The sequence below is a fragment of the Neolamprologus brichardi genome, unplaced genomic scaffold, assembly GCF_056152115.1.
Source record: "Neolamprologus brichardi isolate AB-2024 unplaced genomic scaffold, ASM5615211v1 NODE_ptg000033l+_length_6344489_cov_1, whole genome shotgun sequence".
Classification (NCBI taxonomy): domain Eukaryota; kingdom Metazoa; phylum Chordata; class Actinopteri; order Cichliformes; family Cichlidae; genus Neolamprologus; species Neolamprologus brichardi.
Window position 1 is genome coordinate 1,677,523 of NW_028270137.1, and position 19,978 is coordinate 1,697,500.

Consider the following 19,978-nt stretch of genomic DNA (forward strand, 5'->3'; position numbering starts at 1 on the left):
AAACTAATGTGGTTGATTAGCAAAAAGTCAGTGATGTGATTGGGTATAAAAAGGTATGTTAGTGAGGGGGCGTGACCAATCTGCAAAACTGTATCTACAAATCCTCATTAATCAGCAGTATGTAGTACAGGCTCCATCAAAGCTGAAACGTGCACACAGGGTTTAGATCAGAATGTCCACACAATGTCTTTTTTAGCAAGACAATGCTAAACCTCATACTACATCAACAGCATGGCTTTGTAGTAGGAACTCTATAAACACTGAAGGTCTGAGGCAGGCGTGAAAACAAAAGTACAACAAGGGCGACGCGGGACTGTTAGCAGGAATCTGCTGTCAGACAAGAATGGGACAACAGCTGAATTCACGTTATTGTTATTATCCAAGTACAGCAACAACATTTACAGTATCAGAGGGCAGAAAACATATAAGGCTTCCTCTCATTTTTATTCAGTGACAAAGTGTCCTTTCATCAGCTTTTGTCCTTATGCATTAGTTTTGATTTAGTTATCGTCTCGTTTCATCAGAAATAAAGGCGACTGACAGAAGTGTAATGAACGTTTTAGTCAGTGAGATTAACACTGCGTTCAATTCAGTTTGGATTTAAATGAGAACGATTCATAAAAATCACGTTTGCTGGACAGTCTGTCAGACAGATGTAGAGGGTTGCCATGGCAGCAGAGCTGATCCATCTGCACCACGTACTGGTGCATGATGGGTAACAGTTTGTTTACTGCTCGTCTCCAAAGCTTCTTTTTTTTTTCTTTTTCTTTTTTAACAAACCTTTAAAAAAACATCTGAATTGATTGATAAATCCTTCTGCTCTTTATTTCAGAAACTCTTTGCAGTGATTGGTCCAACACTTAAGGAGGGGAGGAGCCTAACAGGTAACACTCAAAACCACATTTGATCTATTTTTGTCCGTCTTGATATCAAAGCTTTTCATCAATAATCTCTGCATTTCTCTTCGTGGTTAGATGAGAACGTGGTAATGGGGAACAAACTACTCGTGTACATAAGGTAACTCTTGCAAATATCAACTTATTCCTCAGTTTATTGTAGCATAAAGCTCTATTTAGCATAAATGCTACTTTTACTGTGGAAGAGGAGCCAAACGTCTATTGTGATTTTAAGTGATTTTTTCGTGGCTTTAGGTGTGTGCACCTGAGTTGAACTTTTCACAGCCATTAATCTTTGTATTATGTTCACAGTATCTTAACACACCACTGTTTATACATATATCTGACAATATATAGTGTGTGTGTGTGTGTGTGTAGCTGTTGTCTTGCAGGGAGGGCGTATCCACTTGGAGATATCCCAGAAGACCTTGTGGTTCAAGTCAAGAACCAGGTATGCAGATACAGTTTTGGGTGTTTGTTGTACTGATTAACTATGATTATAAATCACAAAGCCTGGAGGTCCATTAATCCTGTGAACGTCTATTATCAGACTGTTGCTCTTGCTAGTTGGTAACAGAAATACTAGCTGGTTAAACACATTTTTTCTGGTTCAGTTCAATCTGATAGCACCGAGTCACGAGACGCTCCAGCAGAGTAAACTGGACATAACCAACCAGCTGTGCTGATGCTAGTGTGTAAGGAAACACGGCTGAGGACAGTTTGAGTGATGTAGCAGAGAAATATAGCTGGTTGGGTCAGCGCCCTCCCAGCCTGTTTACAAAACCAACTGGATGTTTGCCTCATTTCACTGAGTCCTTGATCATCCTCACTATAATAGGGATTACCGTATTTCCCGGACTACAAAGCGCACCTGAATATTAGCCGCACAAGCTAAAATCAGGGGAAAATCCTGTTTTGTACATACATTAGCCGCACCTGACTAAAAGCTGCAGGTGTTTCAATGTTGACTTATCATATGTAACCTTTTAGGCTCAGGTGCAGTGACACGGCTTTAACAAGAAGAAAAGTCAGTCATTCACCACCATCTTTCTCTTCTTCCTGCGCACTAAAACCACCAAAGTCCTTCGTCATCCACTCTCCGCTTCTCTCCTTCGTTGTCACTTTCAAAACCAAACAAATCCTCGTTGTCAGTGTCAGAGTCGAACACCCTCTGAAGGGCCGTGGCGGTGTCTCCATCATGCAGCAGTCCAGCCCTTCGAAATCCGTTGGTGATCATGGATGTTTTCACACTTTTCCACGCTGTCAGAATCCACTGGTGGAGTTGAGCATAACTTGCTTTTTGCAAGTTTATCTCCGCTCATCATCCACGCCTCCCGCTGAACGCGTAGCGCTACTTTGAAGTTTGTTTTTCGCGCTACTTGTACGGCACTACGTTGCCTGGCGGACGGACATGTGACCAACATACCACTCTTGAACCCTGATCCTTCCGCCAGGCAACGTAGTGCCGGAGAACAGCGGAACAAACAAAACAAATCCTCTTACGATGTCACAAAAATCATGGACAATCCATAGAAAAGCCGCACCTGACTAAAAGCCGCAGGGTTCAAAGCTTGTGCAAAAAGTAGCGGCTTATAGCCCGACAATTACGGTAATTTAGTCTAATAAGCCATCTGTGTCAGGGCCTTCCCAGAAGGGAAAGCAGGAATGGGATTCAAGAGTTCAGTCTTGGAGATCATCACTCACAGCGTGATTCCGTTTGGGATTGTTAGATTGTTAGAGGAACGCCAGACGATGATCTGAGATCAGATTTGCGATCCTCAAACTACAGAATCTGTACGGAGGAAATCTTAAAAAGATTCGACCTTTAATCTTCATGTGAAGCCATTTTTTTCTTTGGATGCACATTTGGGGTCATTGTTCTGCTGAAAGGTGGAATTCCTCCTCGTCGTCAGCATTCCAGCAGACACCTGAAGGTTTCGGGAGAACAGTGGGAATACAAAGAACTGGATGTGGTCAGGGAAGCTGCCAAGAGACCTACAGCAACTCTGAAGGAGCTGCAGGAACATCTGGAAGTATTGGTTGTGGAGTACATGTTACAACAATCTCCGGCCTTCTCCACATCGCGTGTTTAGTGCAAAACCAACACTTTGCATCGTCAGAAGAACGCCGTACCCACTGTGAAGAGTGATAGTGGCCACGCTTTCAGACTGCTTCTCTTCAGCTGTAACAGGCCTTTAGTCGAGATGAAACAAAGAAGACGAAGAGGAACTTCACCTTCAACATGAGAGCTGCGGGTTTACACCGAGAGTCATGTTGAAGACAAACGTACAGATTAGACACGCAGACGTGTAAAGCGGCGTTTCATCCATGTGCCACACTTTTCACAGGATGTCGTTAGTAACATGTGAACATCTTTTGTAGTAACACACTTTTGTGTCACATTTAACATCCGTTTCTGTTTTTTTCTGTCTGTTTGGTTACAACATGCAGGGACCCACACAGCTCAGCATCGCCTCAGGTGTGATTGTTGGTTATGACATCATCTGTTGAGCAGCACTCAAATGTAACTCTGGGAGTTTTAGACTCGTTGGTTTGTCTCATCGGATTATCTGACTAAGAAATCATCCGTGGATTCATCACAGAGAAAGCTTTCAGTGATGCTGGGGCCTTTTTTCTAAACACTGGTGACTAATGTTTGACATGTTTTTGTGTCCGTCAGGTTTTTGACTTCCTGATCCGTCTCCACTCAGCTGACTCGTCCGAGGAAGAGGACGTTTTTCCATTTATTCGTACACTCCTCCACTTTGACACCAGGGAATTTCTCAATGTTCTCGCCATGGTGAGATTAAAAATCTGGGTTTTTATTTTGTTTGTTTTTGTTTGTGTTTAGCCTGGCTTGGTTTGATGGTTTAATGGTTTACCCAGTTGGCTGGTTTCCCCGGTTCGACTGCAGGAGGAGATGCAAATTCCCCTCGGAAGATCATCTGTCATTAAAATATGGCAAACAGAGACAATTATGAACATAAAGAATCTTACAAAGACCAGTAGTGGGCATACAGAGCAGCACATGCAGAGACAGTGATCAAACACAGTGCACTCTGCATGTACAGTATAAACTTGGAATAGATAACTTTATATAGATCCTCACATCTTAGCTAGCTCTGTCACACAGGAGTTATCAGTGCGCTTCAATGCTAACATGCACATTTTTTGTTTTTAGATGTTGAATTCACAGGTCAGTGTTTCTGGCTGTTGTTACTGTGTCAGAGGACTTCAACACAGCTTACTTTACAAACAGGAGGTGTGATGCCAGATGAGGGTGGTAGGGGAGCTGTGCAGGTATGCAGGGAGCTCCAAGCTTAAGATGAGTCCAGCCTTTTCTTTAATGTCTGTTTGCTTTGGAATTAGAGTTGACAGGCAGGGTTGCAAAGGGGAGGGGTCAGGAAAAGTCAAGACGTTAGCAACTGATGAGTTAAAACTGCACACTGAGTATTACTGAGTGTGTGAGACTACAATGATCTGATGATGCCTGAGTTTTATACTGATGCTGAGTGGCAAAGGAAACCAGGCGTGTCAGCTAAGGAAGCAGACGACAACGTGTGTGCTCCGTGTCCTCTGAAGGAAAGGAAAAGTGTCGTTCCCTTAATGCAGAGAGGCAGAGTGAACGTGAAGCGACAGGTCGGCACTGGGAGACCACCACAGTACCCTGAAGGATCACCTTTAGGGGATAAGTGTAGATATATTTTAATAACCACAGAGTGCAGACTGATGTGGAAGTTTCCCTCGAAAAGTGAAATGTCAGTTATTACTTTTTGTTCTTCACTCATTGGGATGTTCTCACTTCTTTCTAGACATTTGAAGACTTTAAAAATGACAAGCAGGCCCTTGAGTACCAGCAGAGGATAGTGGACATCTTACTTCAGGTAAAACGACAATGTGAGCAGTGAGTAGTGTTGGGAAGGTTACTTTTAAAATGTATTCAATTACAGATTACAGATTACATGCCCCAAAATGTATTCTGTAACGTATTCCGTTACGTTACTCAATGAGAGTAACGTATTCTGAATACTTTGGATTACTTAATATATTATCATGCTGTTTATAACTACATGAATGTACTATTGCTGTGATTTATTACTGTTACTGAAGGTCCGCGGCTCCGAACCGTAGTAAAGGGACCTCTGGCTAATACGGTGGGTTCTGTGTCGGGCTCGTAGCTGAAAACTAGCTTTACTTTGTTGTCTGGGTCAACTTTGCTAGCAGAGACAGAGAGAGGCGTTGAAAAGCTGCTCCAACAGAACTTATTGTTTTTGGAGGAAAACACGAACACGGTGTACAGTCGAGTCTTAATAGCTTACTTACAACTGGGCTCGTCAGGCTCTCTTCTTGGCTGCAGTGGTTATTATTATATTTACATGCTTCCAGCTCCCGTTTCTGCTCGATGACAGCTCGTACTTTTCCTTTTTCTCCCTCCCTCGCTCACAGACACATAACGGGTATGGCAGTCCATTCTCCCTGCAGCACGGACTACACTGCCCATGATGCTACATTCTTTAGAGCTATACCTGTAGCATTCTGCCTGTTAGCTTAGCACAACAACAACAACAGGCGCTCTCTCACCCAGGAAACACGCAGAGAGAGAGAGCGTCACCCTGTAACCATGGCAACCGTAACGCTGCCGCCTGGAACAACAGAACGTAGCTGTCAAACAAAACCCAAACAGTCCTGACCCGCCACAATATGAAACAGGGAAGTACCGCCGTGTAATCCATTTATTTCAACAAAGTAACTGTATTCTAAATACCACCTTTTTAAACGGTAACTGTAACGGAATACAGTTACTCATATTTTGTATTTTAAATACGTAACGGCGGTACATGTACTCCGTTACTCCCCAACACTGGCAGTGAGCACACGACAGCTGTGAAAAACTCTTTATTGTTATGTGTGGCGGCAGCTTTCCAGCCCTGGCCACACTCTGCTCTTCTTGCCTTCCTGACACGACACCCTGTGTGTCGGGTCTTTGCTGGATTTCTTTTTCCTCTTTCTTATGGACGTGACTTTCAGATCTTCATCTGTAGGCAGTTTGTAGTCCTCACACTTTTGTGAAGGACACACTGAACGCCAGTTAAAAAAACAAAACAGCTACGCTATCTTTGGCATTTTATAGAATCAGTTAGATAGTCTGAAAACTTCCGGCTCAGTCCTTGCGTTAGCTTTCTTTGTTATGATTGAGTGATTCATCGGTCACACTGGTCTGAGACCAGAAACTAAATCTGGCTCAGTGGAAGAAACAGACAAAGAAATGATGGTGGCTCAAGACTTTTGCACAGCTGTAGATAAAATCCAAAATAAGAAATTATTTATTTTATACCATATGTGGGAAATAAAACAGACTTAATGGAAAACGTTGACTCATGTAGTAAGGTACAGTCATTGTTATTGTTTCTGTTGTTTGCGTTTCTGTTTTCTAGGTCATGGTGGACAACGCAGACTTCACTCCCTCCCAAGTGGGCGGGCTCTTCACCTTTTTAGCTCGTCAGTTGGCCAAACCAGACAACACCCTGTTTGTGAACAGGAAGCTCTTTGATCAGGTGACCAGTAGCTGTTACACGTTCAGTCTTTTTTTCAACTAGGCCGTCCTCGAAGCAGTTTCAATGTTTATTCAGCATTTCTGATGTGACGACATCACAAAACCACATGACCACGAACAGATTGATTGATTTCCTCATTTGGATCACACCATCGAATCCTGCCTGGATTTAGAGGAGAAACTAGAACCATTATTCTCCTTGAAAAGCAGCTTCCAGATCTGTGACGCAGCACAAACACAAACCTTTTTATCTGCTTGCTTACAGGTGAGCTGCAGCTGCATCGGGCCGCCCCCTGCACCTCTCTGTTTACAAAGTCATCTGGCAAAGTCGAAGCTCGTGTCTGTGCACACAAAGTGTTTATTAACATATTAATGTAACATATTGAGGATTAAAGATGATCTAGTCTTAGCCACAGCACAGCTTACCCTCTCCCTGATGTAATGAGAAGCCAGACGGACTCTCGACGATAAACTGAAAATAAGTCGATGACATGTTTCAACTTTGAGTCTTTAAATGAATTTGTCTTTACTGTTTCTGATCTTTAAATGATCTCATTGTCTGTGCAGGTGCTGGAGTTCCTGTGTTGTCCGGACGATGATTCCCGTCACACTGAAAGGCAGCAGGTTAAACACACAAACCTCCGTCTCTCTCTCGTGACCTTGTGCTCGCTCGCTGTTGCCTTCGTGCCGATAGGCGTCAACGAGCTCTAACGCGTCGACCTCCTGGCACAGGAAGCAGACACAGCGTTTTCTAAAACACTGATGTCGTCGCTCTTGTTGTAAATGTGCGTCAGGATCACGACTGCTGGGGAGGGCAGGTCCTCAGAGCCCTGTATTCAGCTTTGTTCACAATAAAACACACATCATAGAAAATACATCAAATGTTTGCACTGAGAAAATGAACCGTTTTCAGACAAACGTGAGCTAATTTTGAATTTGGCATTCGGAGCAGCACATCTGAAAAAAGTTTCCCCTCCGTCTTTTAACTACAGTCTGTAGACGGCAGCGAGCAGCTGCTGGACTTTAGTGTTGTTCTTGTCTGACACACAGCTGTGGATCATCGTATCGTTTCACTGAACGGTTCTCCTTCCTGCATCGACTGATTGTACAGCATACGTCTTTAATAACTGTGAGATCTCGTAGATTAGAGAAAATCCAAAATAAATTCAAACTTGAGCACCAAGTCTTTTGTTTAAGTCACTAAAGATGTTGCATCATTAGATCTCGCCTTTGATGAGTAAATGAGAAGCTTTGACCACAACTACTGCATTCAGCTGCTGGATTCAAGCTTAACAACTGAAGAACTAAACACGTGCTCCTCACATCATGTTTCAGCTCTTTTTTGTGATTGATTTAAAGGTTCTGCTGGAGCTCCTGCAGGTCGGGGGTGTGGTCCAGTTTAATGAAGAAAGACTCCTGATTCTGGCAGAGAAAGCCAAGTTGTAAGTAGCTGAACACAACGGAGGAGAATTCAGGTTTAAAAAAACTGCAACATTTATCAACACTTACTTAAAACTGCAAACTTTGCATGAGTAATTTTTACTTTACCTGATATTCACTCCTGATTTAACTGACTGCTGTGGTTCCACCAGCCTTTGAAGGAAAAATGTCTCTTTAAGTTTTCTTGCTTTAAACAAGTGGACACTGAGGGCAACAGATGAACCAAACAGAGTTGAGATTTGTTTGCCAAAAACCTGAAATGGTGTGTAAACCTGGACTCAGAGAAGCTGAGAAGTTTCTAAATGTGAAGATTACTGATAGATTTGTCATTATGAACAATGCATAGCACAAAGACATCTGAGTGATAGAAAATACAAATATTATAGTGTTTTATTGCTGCTTTAAGCCTTTAAAACCGGTCGGAGCAGACACGCTCTGTTTTGCTAACTATTTTTAAATCCCAGTAGCTCTGCAACCACGTGAGCTAGCACAATAATTTTTTTTGCATATGAAGCCGGAGGAGTTGTACTTACATCTTATGCCATCAGCTTGTCCTCGGTCACAGTTTCCTTCCACATATAGCTTTGCAAAAACTGCATAAAAAGCACTTGCAGCAACAAAAACATAATATTCCAGAAACAGGCTTTGCCGATCCGATCAGCTGTTCGTAACACTTCCTACGTCCATCAGCTCGAACTATCGCATGTCCACCATGACCTGCCTGAAACCGGAAGTGACGTCATTTTGCAGAAATGTAGTTTTTTACCATCAGGGCCTCATGAGCCTATACTGGTGTTTTTAAAAGTTATGTTTGACTTTATGACTTTCTGTGTGGTTTCTGGGATGCTTAGGACTCATATTGCACTGCTGGAAATAGTTTATTTTGATGCATATGCTGCTTTTTTGCAAATTTGCATTATAATATTTATTTTCATTTTTCCTGCAGTATATAAAAATTGGTGTATTTCAAAAATAAAACTATGAAGACACTCAAAATAAATTTCCTGTGGTGGGAAACTATTTTGTGCAACTTTTTTGTATTTACAGTTTTGAGGGATAAGCCTCTTAAATTTCTCTAACTAGAAATATATGTTAAAAAAACAAAAACGATTTTCAATTTTTTTGTAGTTTATTGCACTTTTTTTGCAATTTATGTAATTACTATGCACTTAATGCAGACATATTATTAAAATCTGGGCTATAACGGTTGTATTGATGTATAGCAACTTGAAATGCTCCCAAAAATGACACCACAGCATGTAAAAATATAATATAAGCTCTGGCGGACTTGGTTCTATGGTAGGTCTTAAAGGGTTAACTTTGTCAATATTTGATATACACGACATATTTGTGAAATTTCACTCTTGTGCATTTTCACATCAACACTGATGATATAAGATTGTGGATCTTTACATAAGTTACCTGTGAAAACAGCTGAGAGTTTATATATGAATAAATCATGTAATTCAAATGGTAGCAATGCTACAGGAGTTTCTTCTCATTATCATGTGTTTTACCACCAGCTACCAAATCTGTGAGTTTCTTTATGAGAAGAATCATCAGTATGACATGATCATTGACTGCTACCTGAAAGACCCCCTCAGAAAGGTGCGGCAGATTATTCAGTTCATTTGACTTAAAAGTGTAAACTTGCACATGTATTATACTGTGTATGTAAATATTATATATATGGAATAATTGATGACGTGTGTGACTGTTTGTCAGTGGGAAATCTTTAACTACATCCACAACCTGCTGTCCATGCCTGGATACAGCCACGAGGAAAAACAAAGAGTCAAGAGCAAAGTGCTGAAACACATAAGGGTTAGTAGATACACACACACACACACACACACACACACACACACACACACACACACACACAGCTGTGCATTACATCCTGGTACTTATTACTGTGGTAGTTGGTGGGCAGTGTTGGGGAGTAACGGAATACATGTACCGCCGTTACGTATTTAAAATACAAAATATGAGTAACTGTATTCCGTTACAGTTACCGTTTAAAAAGGTGGTATTTAGAATACAGTTACTTTGTTGAAATAAATGGATTACACGGCGGTACTTCCCTGTTTCATATTGTGGCGGGTCAGGACTGTTTGGGTTTTGTTTGACAGCTACATTCTGTTGTTCCAGGCAGCGTTACGGTTGCCATGGTTACAGGGTGACCTCTCTCTCTGCGTGTTTCCTGGGTGAGAGAGGCCTTTTTGTTGTTGTTGTGCTAAGCTAACAGGCAGAATGCTACAGGTATAGCTCTAAAGAATGTAGCATCATGGGCAGTGTAGTCCGTGCTGCAGGGAGAATGGACTGCCATACCTGTTATGTGTCTGTGAGCGAGGGAGGGAGAAAAAGGAAAAGTACGAGCTGTCATCGAGCAGAAACGGGAGCTGGAAGCATGTAAATATAATAATAACCACTGCAGCCAAGAAGAGAGCCTGACGAGCCCAGCTGTAAGTAAGCTATTAAGACTCGACTGTACGCCGTGTTCGTGTTTTCCTCTGAAACAATAAGTTCTGTTGGAGCAGCCTTTCAACGCCTCTCTCTGTCTCTGCTAGCAAAGTTGACCCAGACAACAAAGTAAAGCTAGTTTTCGGCTACGAGCCGACACAGAACCCACCGTATTAGCCAGAGGTCCCTTTACTACGGTTCGGAGCCGCGGACCTTCAGTAACAGTAATAAATCACAGCAATAGTACATTCATGTAGTTGTAAACAGCATGATAATATATTAAGTAATCCAAAGTATTCAGAATAAGTTACTCTCATTGAGTAACGTGAACATATTCTAACATATTCTGAATACGTTACAGAATACATTTTGGGGAATGTAATCTGTAATCTGTAATGGAATACATTTTAAAAGTAACCTTCCCAACACTGGTCGTAGGTGTTTAAAATTCTCAGTGCAATGAGAGATTTCTGACATTTCTGACATGTTACAGTGGTTAGCATACTGTAGCTCACTCTGTCAATAGCAAAGTGTTTACAAAAGATAACAGCCTATTCTGACTCTCTGACTGCTGTGGATCCACTTTGGTTTCATTTTTGAATCAAAGTCTTTTTTACAAACGTATATTTGCAATATACATAAATTGCAAATATACATAATTAATGATATAATTAAATACATATGCATACATACATAAAAATATGCATGTATAGATATATTTACATACAAAAGTCTAAGAAGGCAAACAGTCCCTAACTTTGGCGTCACCGTTACTGTGAAAGGTCAACAGTTAGTACAAGTATTTGTAATTTTGTGCTTCAACATGAAAGACAATCAACATGGGATTAAAGTGCAACCTGGAAGCTTTAATTCAAGAGGTTTAACAATAGTGTGGCCTTAACTGACAGATCTCCATTTGCAGAAGCTCAGACATCAGTCTGGTCTGAAGGTCCGTCAAATGTCTCGGATGTCCTTCATCGATGGCCATACAGATGCTGTTTCCTGTCCTTAGATGCTCTGACAAGCTTTTATTGTTGACACCTTAAGCTGCTCCTTGTTTGTGGTTCTCTCTTGTTGTGTTTAGTGCATTAAATAAAAGAAATCAACAGCTGCTTTTGGTCTTTTGTTAGTTTTATTCTTGTAGAAATGGTTTCAGTCCACACAGAGCACACAGGAAGCAGACCCTATAGTTTCCTGCCACATCTTTATTACCCTGTTGCCAGGCAGAAATCCAGTCACCCTACACAGATCAAACACAGTATATATGTGGTAGATATGATAACGAAGTCTTATCTATTTAGAGAAAGGAAACCGGACGCTGTCTTAGTTTGGGAGGTTCCATGCCTGCACCGACGGTTAAGCATAGATACGCCACTGGAGAAAGAAAGTCTTATATAACAAATAATGTTTTTCACTCTGACTTCAGTAAGTGAGAAGCTGCTGCGTTGGATCATGATTAGATGAATAATAATAATAATGTATACTTTATTGATCCCGTGGGGAAATTCCTCTCTGCATTGAACCCATTCACTCAGTGAAGCAGCCATTAGGCAGCAGTGAAGCAATGTGTAGGGACGGTGCCTTGCTCAGGGGAATCGAACCCTGACCTCCTGATCACGGGGCCAACACTGAGCTATCTATCTTTGTGTCTTGAGGATCTCTCGGGTTGTTTCTTTGGTCATCTCCCGTCTGCACTCTGAGCTGCTGTCTGATCAGTTTTGCAGAGCGCCCTGTACACGTCACACTTCATCCTGATGCTTCTGTCTGACATCATCAGTTAACACTTGTGAGCTGGTTTCAGATGACACACATGATCGTCCTTATTTCAGTGTCTCGACGAAGTTAAGACCTGGATGGCCTCAAATTTTCTTAATTTTAACGAGGAAAAAACTGCAGTGATCATCTTTGGATCAAGCTGCTGTCCTAGTACCCAGATGTGCACACTTTAGCACCTTGTGCCAGAAATCTGGGGGTTATCCCTGACAATACGTTTACTGGACTGCTGTCATCCTTCATATGTAGCTGTTAGCCACATATGAGTGCTGCAGCTCGTCTCCTGACACGAAGAGACGCAAACATGTTTCCCCGGTGCTCGCCTCACTGGCTCCCAGTCCACCTTAGAATTAAATACAACATTTTATTGATGAATATAAAGCGCTGAACGGTCAGGCTCCAGAGTGTCTGTCTGACTGACTGCAGCCTTATTTGCCCTCTAGAGCTCTTAGATCAAGTGATCTCTTGCTCCTCGCCACGCCTGAGTCCAGGCTGGTTCACAGAGGGGACCGGGCGTTTGCGGACTAAGTAGACATGAACTAATAGTTCAGGCACTCGCAGTCTGCTTGAATTCCAGTTTGCTGCTGGAGGCTATTTTTAAATGTTTTCCTTTTTTCCACATTTCTGTTTTGCAAATTCAGGAGGATGAAATTGTCTGACCAAAAATACATTTCCAAAACATTTTGTTTTACCTTCACAGGACGTGGTGACCCTTGACCCCAGCAAATCAGCTGACTTAGTGCTGTTTCATTTCACCACCGAGGTGCAGCACATCGTCTCTGAGCTTCAGGTAAGGGCAACAGAAATACTGATGTTATTTGAAGCCTGAACGAAGCCTCGAACAGCACAAATGGATTTACAAATATTAAGACTGAGACCTGCTGTCCAAATCTTTGCCTTCTTCTTTGTTGTGTATCAGATAAAATACATATATTGTGCATTTTCCAAAGGGCTGTAAATATCGCACTTTTCTACTTCATGCAGCATGCCTCATTCACACATGCATGTTTTTCTCTCCATAACTGCTTTTTATCCAACATTCACACTCTCATCAGTGACTTGCAGAGCAGGGTTTGGTATCTTGTCCACAGATACAGACTCGAGCAGCCAGGGGTCAAACAACCAACCTTAGAATTAGTAGATGCTCTAACTCGTGAGCTGCAGCCTCCCAGTTTCCGTTCATTTACTTTGTCTCTTAAGTCATAATGTTGGGCTTTAAGTCTAATTTTAGTCCCTCTTTCAGAGCCGTTGCCTGAGCTCCTACCAGAGGATGCTGAGATAGTTTGACTCCTATGAAACTGAAGAGGGGCCCAGTTTTTGGAGGATTGCTAAACAGTGATTGTGTCACAGTGAGCTCTGGTAGTGCTCTTTCTGTGGGGCGATCGTGGCTCAAGAGTTGGGAGTTCGCCTTGTAATCGGAAGGTTGCCGGTTCGAGCCCCGGGTTGGACAGTCTCGGGCAAGACGACGTTGTCTCCTGGTGGTGGTCAGAGTGCGCCAGTGTCCAGCAGCCTCGCCTCTGTATTACCTGTAACCTTTTGACAAGGACACTATGGCTGTGTCCCAATTCAGGGTCTGCAGCCTTAAAGTACGCAGCCTCAACGATCCTCAAGGGCCGCGTACTTAAAGACCATTAAGGCCGGAAGTGCGAGGCTTGTGAAATGGGACGGTCTAGCCTCCGTTGCGCTGCCCAGGTTGCCTAGCAACCATGATACTAACAGCTGGAAACGTTTCATACAGCTTTGTTTGACAGAAATGAAGGAGAAAATCTTTTGTTCATTTGTTTGTTTGTTTCTACATGAGCTTTGATCATTCTCTGATTAAGCTCAGCTATTGAACGGCGTATATTTTAAAGTAAAGGCTTTAAAACCAAGTTAGTACAAACGTCACTAATGTCACATGACTTTGCCGACATGTGGCCAACAGTAATGTTTTAATGTTCTTCCTTATTAAACATTTGCACATAAATAAGTGACATAATATTCAGTACTTAGTTTACTAAGTTACTCTTCAGGCGCCACTCATCCGCCGTTTTTTTTTCGGCAAAATTATCCACACCCACCGCCGCGCTATGCATTCTGGGATATGTTCGGCCACGAAGTCTACACCGCCACGTCCTTAAAATTCAGGGAAATGAAGGACGCATTTGAGGGCCGCATTTCGAGCAGCCTTCGAATTGGGACAGCCTTCATCGCGTCGCTGTGACGTAATCGGCCTTAAAATGCGGCCTTTAAGGCTGCAGACCCTGAATTGGGATACAGCCTAGAAAAGCAAAACTAGAAAAAAGATAATTCAGCAGGGATAAAGAGAAAGCAATGGTCTCCATCACATCAGTAGGTTGGTGCTTCCATCCCTGGCTGCTCCAGTCAGCAGGCCAAATATCCCTGGGCAAGATACTAACCCCAAGTCGCTCTCCGGTGTGATTGTTAGAGGCCTGTTGTATAAAGTGCTTTGAGTGCTTCAGGAGAGCAGAAAAGTGCTATATAGTCGGTCCATTTACCATCAAAGCAGGTTAAATGCATAGAAACTGTTTTCTAATAGGACATATTGGTGCTTTATACTCTGATATTCTGCTATTTTTTGAGTGATTATGTAAAATATTCTTCTTCTCTCTCTCTTTCAAGGATGATCAGCTGCTTTTCAATTTCCTCAACTGCCTCTTGGAGCCACGGTACGGTGTGCGTTTTACCATCTGCCGCCTTAAGCTTTGATTATGCTCTCTTGCAGACACAGCTGGAGATGTTATTGCCAAGTAGTTCTGCTGTTATACTGCAGTTTGAGTCCTCCACCTCAGGTGCATAGTTGGTGCCGTGTAAATTGTCCAGCTGTGAGTGTGTCATCAGAAAAGTTTGGGAGGCACGCAAATGTTTGCACAGAGCTTTGTGGGGACCCTTGTGCTCAGCATCTGATAATGAAAATCACTTGGACATGAGCAGAAGCCAGCAACTTGCAGATGCTGCATTTCTCTCTCTCACCTAATTATGTTCTTCTTTTCTTCCTTATGTGGTCACCTCTGCTCTTCTCAGGGAAGGCCCTCATTCAGGGTCCATCTTACCTCAAGAAGGTGACCTCCATGAGCTCCTGCTGGATTTAATGTGCCGCTTCGCCCCAGACCAGCTTCTGAGCTTCCTCCACACTTCCCAGCACTACAGACTAGAAGATGCAATACAAGTACTACTATAATTCTTCTTTGCATGTTTTTGTGTACAGAAGTTAAAAACCAAATGATTCCATAAACAGCTGCATTAGTTAATGTATGGAGTAATCTTGATGCCTGAGGGGGGGTGTTGCTCTACCAGAGGCCTGGAAGTCTCTTAGCCCGTCCTAGGACTGCACACACGGCAAAGACATTAACACATGTTCCTTTATGTTTATTAACACTTATAAATATACAGGAAGGGTTTCAGTTCTTCAGGTGTGAAGAACATTAAAGGGTTTTTGTAGCCTTTCATTGCTTCATTTGCCTTCAAGCTGCTTTTTTAGAAGTTTTACTGGAGCCTTTTAAGCATCTACAGATCCACTCGACCCAAACCCCCACCAGGACTCCTAACTAACCTCATTTTAAGAAGAAGAGATTTCTGCGCAGCTGTGATGTTGAACTTGTTACCTAGAGTCAGGATGAACACTTTAAATACAGTTGAACTCTTTTTCTTGCTGTTGACTGTGCAGAGTGCACGCATCCTCGACACAGTGTAGTAAATACGATTTAAAATGTAAATTTAAATTCACAAGTCTTAAATGGGTGTTTTCAAATATAAGAAATGACACAGGGTGTAAGGATGATCTAAGAATAAAGCAGCATGTTAGTCGTGACTGCACAGGTAAGCATCCTGCAGCCAGACTGAGGCGACCGTGTTAAACAATGTTTTTATGTCTAGATAACTCAGAAGCACCGCTGCAATGAAGCTACAGCCTACCTGCTGGAGATGAAAGGAGATGTTCATGGAGCATTTGCTGTCTCATTAGAGGTAACAACAGAACATCGAAATACCAATTCAGCTGATTTTATATAGCAACACTTGCACTTTAAATTGTAAGGTAAAGACTCTACAATATTTATGCTCTAATCGTTAACCTTTTACCAGATTAACTCAAGACAACAAGCAGTGACCTTACTGCCTTTGTTGGGCTGCCACGTTGTCACATCCTTTAGTTCTTGGTGGCATCAAGGTGCTGAAACATTCGTCAGAGGTTCTGATTGATCTTCACATTTCACACCAGAGGTCCTCTGTTGGGCTGAGCTGGTGTTATATAGCGCTTTTCTACTCTTCTGAGCACTCAAAGCGCTTTATACAACTTGTGCATTCACCCATTCACACCAGCACATTTTTCTAAGTGCTTTCTAGCTAACATTCACACACATGGATGTATCTTGCCCAAGGGTATTTGGCTAGGGGAAGTCAGGAATCGAACCACCAACCTTCCGATCAGTAGATGACCTGCTCTACCGCCTGAGCTGGTCATCTGAGTATATTCAGGACACCAGTTTGAGATTATTTGAGCTTTGTGATGCATTATCCTGCTGGAAGCAGCCATCAGGTACACTGTGGTCGTAAAGGGACGGGCAATACTTCGGCAGGATGTAGCGTTTAAACAATGTTTAATTAAGCGTTGTGCGATATGACAAAATATATCAGATGACAAAATGAAAACATCTATTGTTTCATATTACACGCTATCGTTTGTTTCACGGCGTCGCAAAACTGTTTACGGCGATATTTTTTCCTGGTTTGGATGGTCACCGCGTGGATGCAGGCACAGAGAAAACCAGAGAAAATGGCGGCTGTTGCAACTTATGTGTAGAAATGTATAGTTTAATGCATCGGTCAAAACACTCGACTGCAGGTTCACGACGCCCAGCTGGAAACACTTCAAAGTTGAGCTGCCCAAGAGTCACTGAGCTGACAGAAGAAGCACTATTCTGTGATTTCTATCGTTCTCGGGATGAGAACTGTGACATATCAGGGTCTGAGATCTTTGTCGTGTCGCACAGTTCTAACTTAATTGGTACTTAACCCTTTAAAACGCTCCGTTTTGTGTAACTATTTTTAAATCCCGGCAGCACTGCAACCACGTGAGCTAGAGCAATAATGTTTTTTGCATATGAAACCGGAGGAGTTGTACTTACATCTTATGCCATCAGCTTGTCCTCGGTCACAGTTTCCTTCCACATATAACTTTGCAAAAACTGCATAAAAAGCACTTGCAGCAACAAAAACATAATATTCCAGAAACACGCTTTGCCGATCCGATCAGCTGTTCATAACACTTCCTACATTGGATTAGACGTCAGCGTGAACTATCGTATGTCCGCCATTACCTGCCCGAAACAGGAAGTGACATCATTTTCGCAGAAATGTAGTTTTTTACCATCAGGGCCTCATGAGCCTATACTGGTGTTTTTAAAAGTTATGTTTGACTTTCTGACTTTCTGTGTGGTTTCTGGGATGCTTAGGACTCATATTGCACTGCTGGAAATAGTTTATTTTGATGCATATGCTGCTTTTTTGCAAATTTGCATTAGAATATTTATTTTTGTTTTTCCTGCAGTGTATAAAAATTGGTGTATTTCAAAAATAAAACTATGAAGACACTCAAAATAAATTTCCTGTGGTGGGAAACTATTTTGTGCAACTTTTTTGTATTTACAGTTTTGAGGGATAAGCCTCTTAAATTTCTCTAACTAGAAATATATGTTAAAAAAACAAAAACGATTTTCAATTTTTTTGTAGTTTATTGCACTTTTTTGCAATTTATGTAATTACTATACACTTAATGCAGACATATTATTAAAATTTAGGCTGTAATGGTTGTATTGATGTATATCAACTTGAAATGCTCCCAAAAATGGCTCCACAGCATGTAAAAATAAGCTCTGGCGGACTTGGTTCTATGGTAGGTCTTAAAGGGTTAAAGACCTAAAGTTAAAGCCACACACAAGGCTGGATGGATCCATGTTTTCATGTCTGTCTGAATGTTGCTGTAGAAATTGAGGCTCATCAAATGAGTGTTTCCTGTCTTCTGTTGTGAAAAGTGTTGCCTCAGTTTCCTGTTCTTAGCTGAAGTGGTGCCTCCTGTAATCTGCTCCTGCTGTAGCCCTTTAAGAAGAACTGGTGCTCATCTGAGCTACTGTCTCCTTCGCATCAGCTCGATACAGAATACCTATACCCCTCAGACTGCAGCATTAATGAGGCATTTTTGCTCACTGGGTCGTTTCTTTTTCATACTGGTCTCTGTAAACCCTACAAGATGGTTTTGTGGGCAAATCCAAGCCGATCCATCAGCCTGTCTGTCACCAACAACCATGTTCAAAGTCACTTTTCACCCAAATCTTCCCAGTTTCACTTTGAACTTCAGCAGCTTCTCCTAAATGCACTTAGCTGCTGCTGTGTGATTGGCTGATTCCACACTCTCATTGAAAAGCAGATGAACACGTGTACATAAGTGACCTGTAAGTGGTGTGTTGGTGTTTACACAGACAGTATTTTTAATTGTGAAGTAAAATATTTTCATACTTCAAATACTGAAAGTTGTTACACTGCTGCTGTCTTATGGATGTAATTGTTGTCACAAGAAGCTTCTTTGCTCTCTGTGAAGACACTGAAGGAAACGCTGTGTGCTCTGACTGCTGAGAGCGACAGTGGAGCGAAGGATGGGAGACGGGACGAGGACGAGGCTGTAAGAACTGAATCGGTGCTGATGAAGTTAAAGGAATCTGTGAACGACATCATTGTCTTCTGTCATCGAAGTTGTCAGGGCCTGGAGCAGAAACAGAGAGAGGTGGGTGCTGTGCGTGGGCATGTTTGCAGTGAAGAACTGACATTGCTAGTTATTACTTGTTCTCCGTATCTCACAGGTTCTCTGGTTTCCACTTTTGGACACAATGATGGCGTCTCAGAAACAAGTGAAGGGGCTCAATGCTAAACACACCTCTGACGGTAACACTCTGCGTGCATCACTACACATGTAAACAAAGATGCCTCACCATGACAACGCTTCCTCTCTAGTCTGTCAGATCTGTGCAGCTCTCTGATGACTTTTTGTAAATTTAACACATTTTGTTACTGATGCTGAGCTCCCTCGCTCAGGCAAACTGACCAGTTCTGTGATCCAACAAAGCCAAAAACAGCCGTCGCCTAATGACCTGAACATGACGAGCTATAACCCTTTGTGCAGTGTCCAGTTTTATAGTGACTATAAGCTTGTGCTACAGCAGAGATGGAACAAGTACAACCACAGTGTGAAACACATCAAGTTTAGGTTTTGATGTTAATGTTCAACCACAGTGGTGGAAAAACTACTGAGACTCTTTAGTTAAAGTCCTACCGCCACATTTTAGACTAGAGCGTTTAAAAATGTCAGATGATGAGAGTTATTTTGTCTGTATGTGCTCAGACAAAGCTCAGTGTGTCTTTGTTTGATAGAATATGCAGCACTCCCTTAAAAGAATATGTCATTGGCCCCAGGACCAGTATCACCTCCTTCCCATTTTCCTTCCTACCCGCTCTCAGTCGACAGTTCAGCAGGGACCAGTGGGTCACGTTAGCATAGCTCAGGAGATAAAGTGAAGCCTCTACTGCTCTGAACACTGATGCTTTGATCCTGCATGCCAGAGCTTGATACTGAATCCTGAGTTGTACCTGTTGTGTCCATCGGAGTGTGAGTGCATGAGTGTTGGGCTAAAGGCACAGAAAATTTTCACTAGCAGATTTTTTTCACTTATTTCAAGCAAAAATATCTCGTATTAAGTGAAAAAAAGTGCCAATGGAAGAAGTGAAAATTCAACCACTTCCACGATGCAGCGTCTCAAAACAAGTTCCCAGATCTCACTGAAATGTTGCTCTGTAGCTCAGC

The 19,978-nt window shown here is 42.2% G+C and overlaps 1 protein-coding gene across 2 annotated transcripts in view; it reads left to right on the forward strand.

The window, feature by feature from the left end:
- Window positions 1-19,978, forward strand: part of vps8 (VPS8 subunit of CORVET complex) — an 80,256-nt gene that overhangs the window by 50,891 nt on the left and 9,387 nt on the right. For both annotated transcript variants that reach the window (XM_087837446.1, XM_087837445.1), the window contains exons 23-38: window positions 833-884; window positions 975-1,017; window positions 1,275-1,347; window positions 3,577-3,696; window positions 4,709-4,780; window positions 6,332-6,451; window positions 7,018-7,074; window positions 7,810-7,892; window positions 9,414-9,498; window positions 9,616-9,714; window positions 12,827-12,916; window positions 14,749-14,795; window positions 15,151-15,295; window positions 16,003-16,092; window positions 18,722-18,904; window positions 18,981-19,062. In XM_087837446.1, coding sequence (XP_087693572.1) covers window positions 833-884; window positions 975-1,017; window positions 1,275-1,347; window positions 3,577-3,696; window positions 4,709-4,780; window positions 6,332-6,451; window positions 7,018-7,074; window positions 7,810-7,892; window positions 9,414-9,498; window positions 9,616-9,714; window positions 12,827-12,916; window positions 14,749-14,795; window positions 15,151-15,295; window positions 16,003-16,092; window positions 18,722-18,904; window positions 18,981-19,062 — 1,441 coding nt within the window. The remainder of the gene's footprint in view (window positions 1-832; window positions 885-974; window positions 1,018-1,274; window positions 1,348-3,576; window positions 3,697-4,708; window positions 4,781-6,331; window positions 6,452-7,017; window positions 7,075-7,809; window positions 7,893-9,413; window positions 9,499-9,615; window positions 9,715-12,826; window positions 12,917-14,748; window positions 14,796-15,150; window positions 15,296-16,002; window positions 16,093-18,721; window positions 18,905-18,980; window positions 19,063-19,978) is intronic.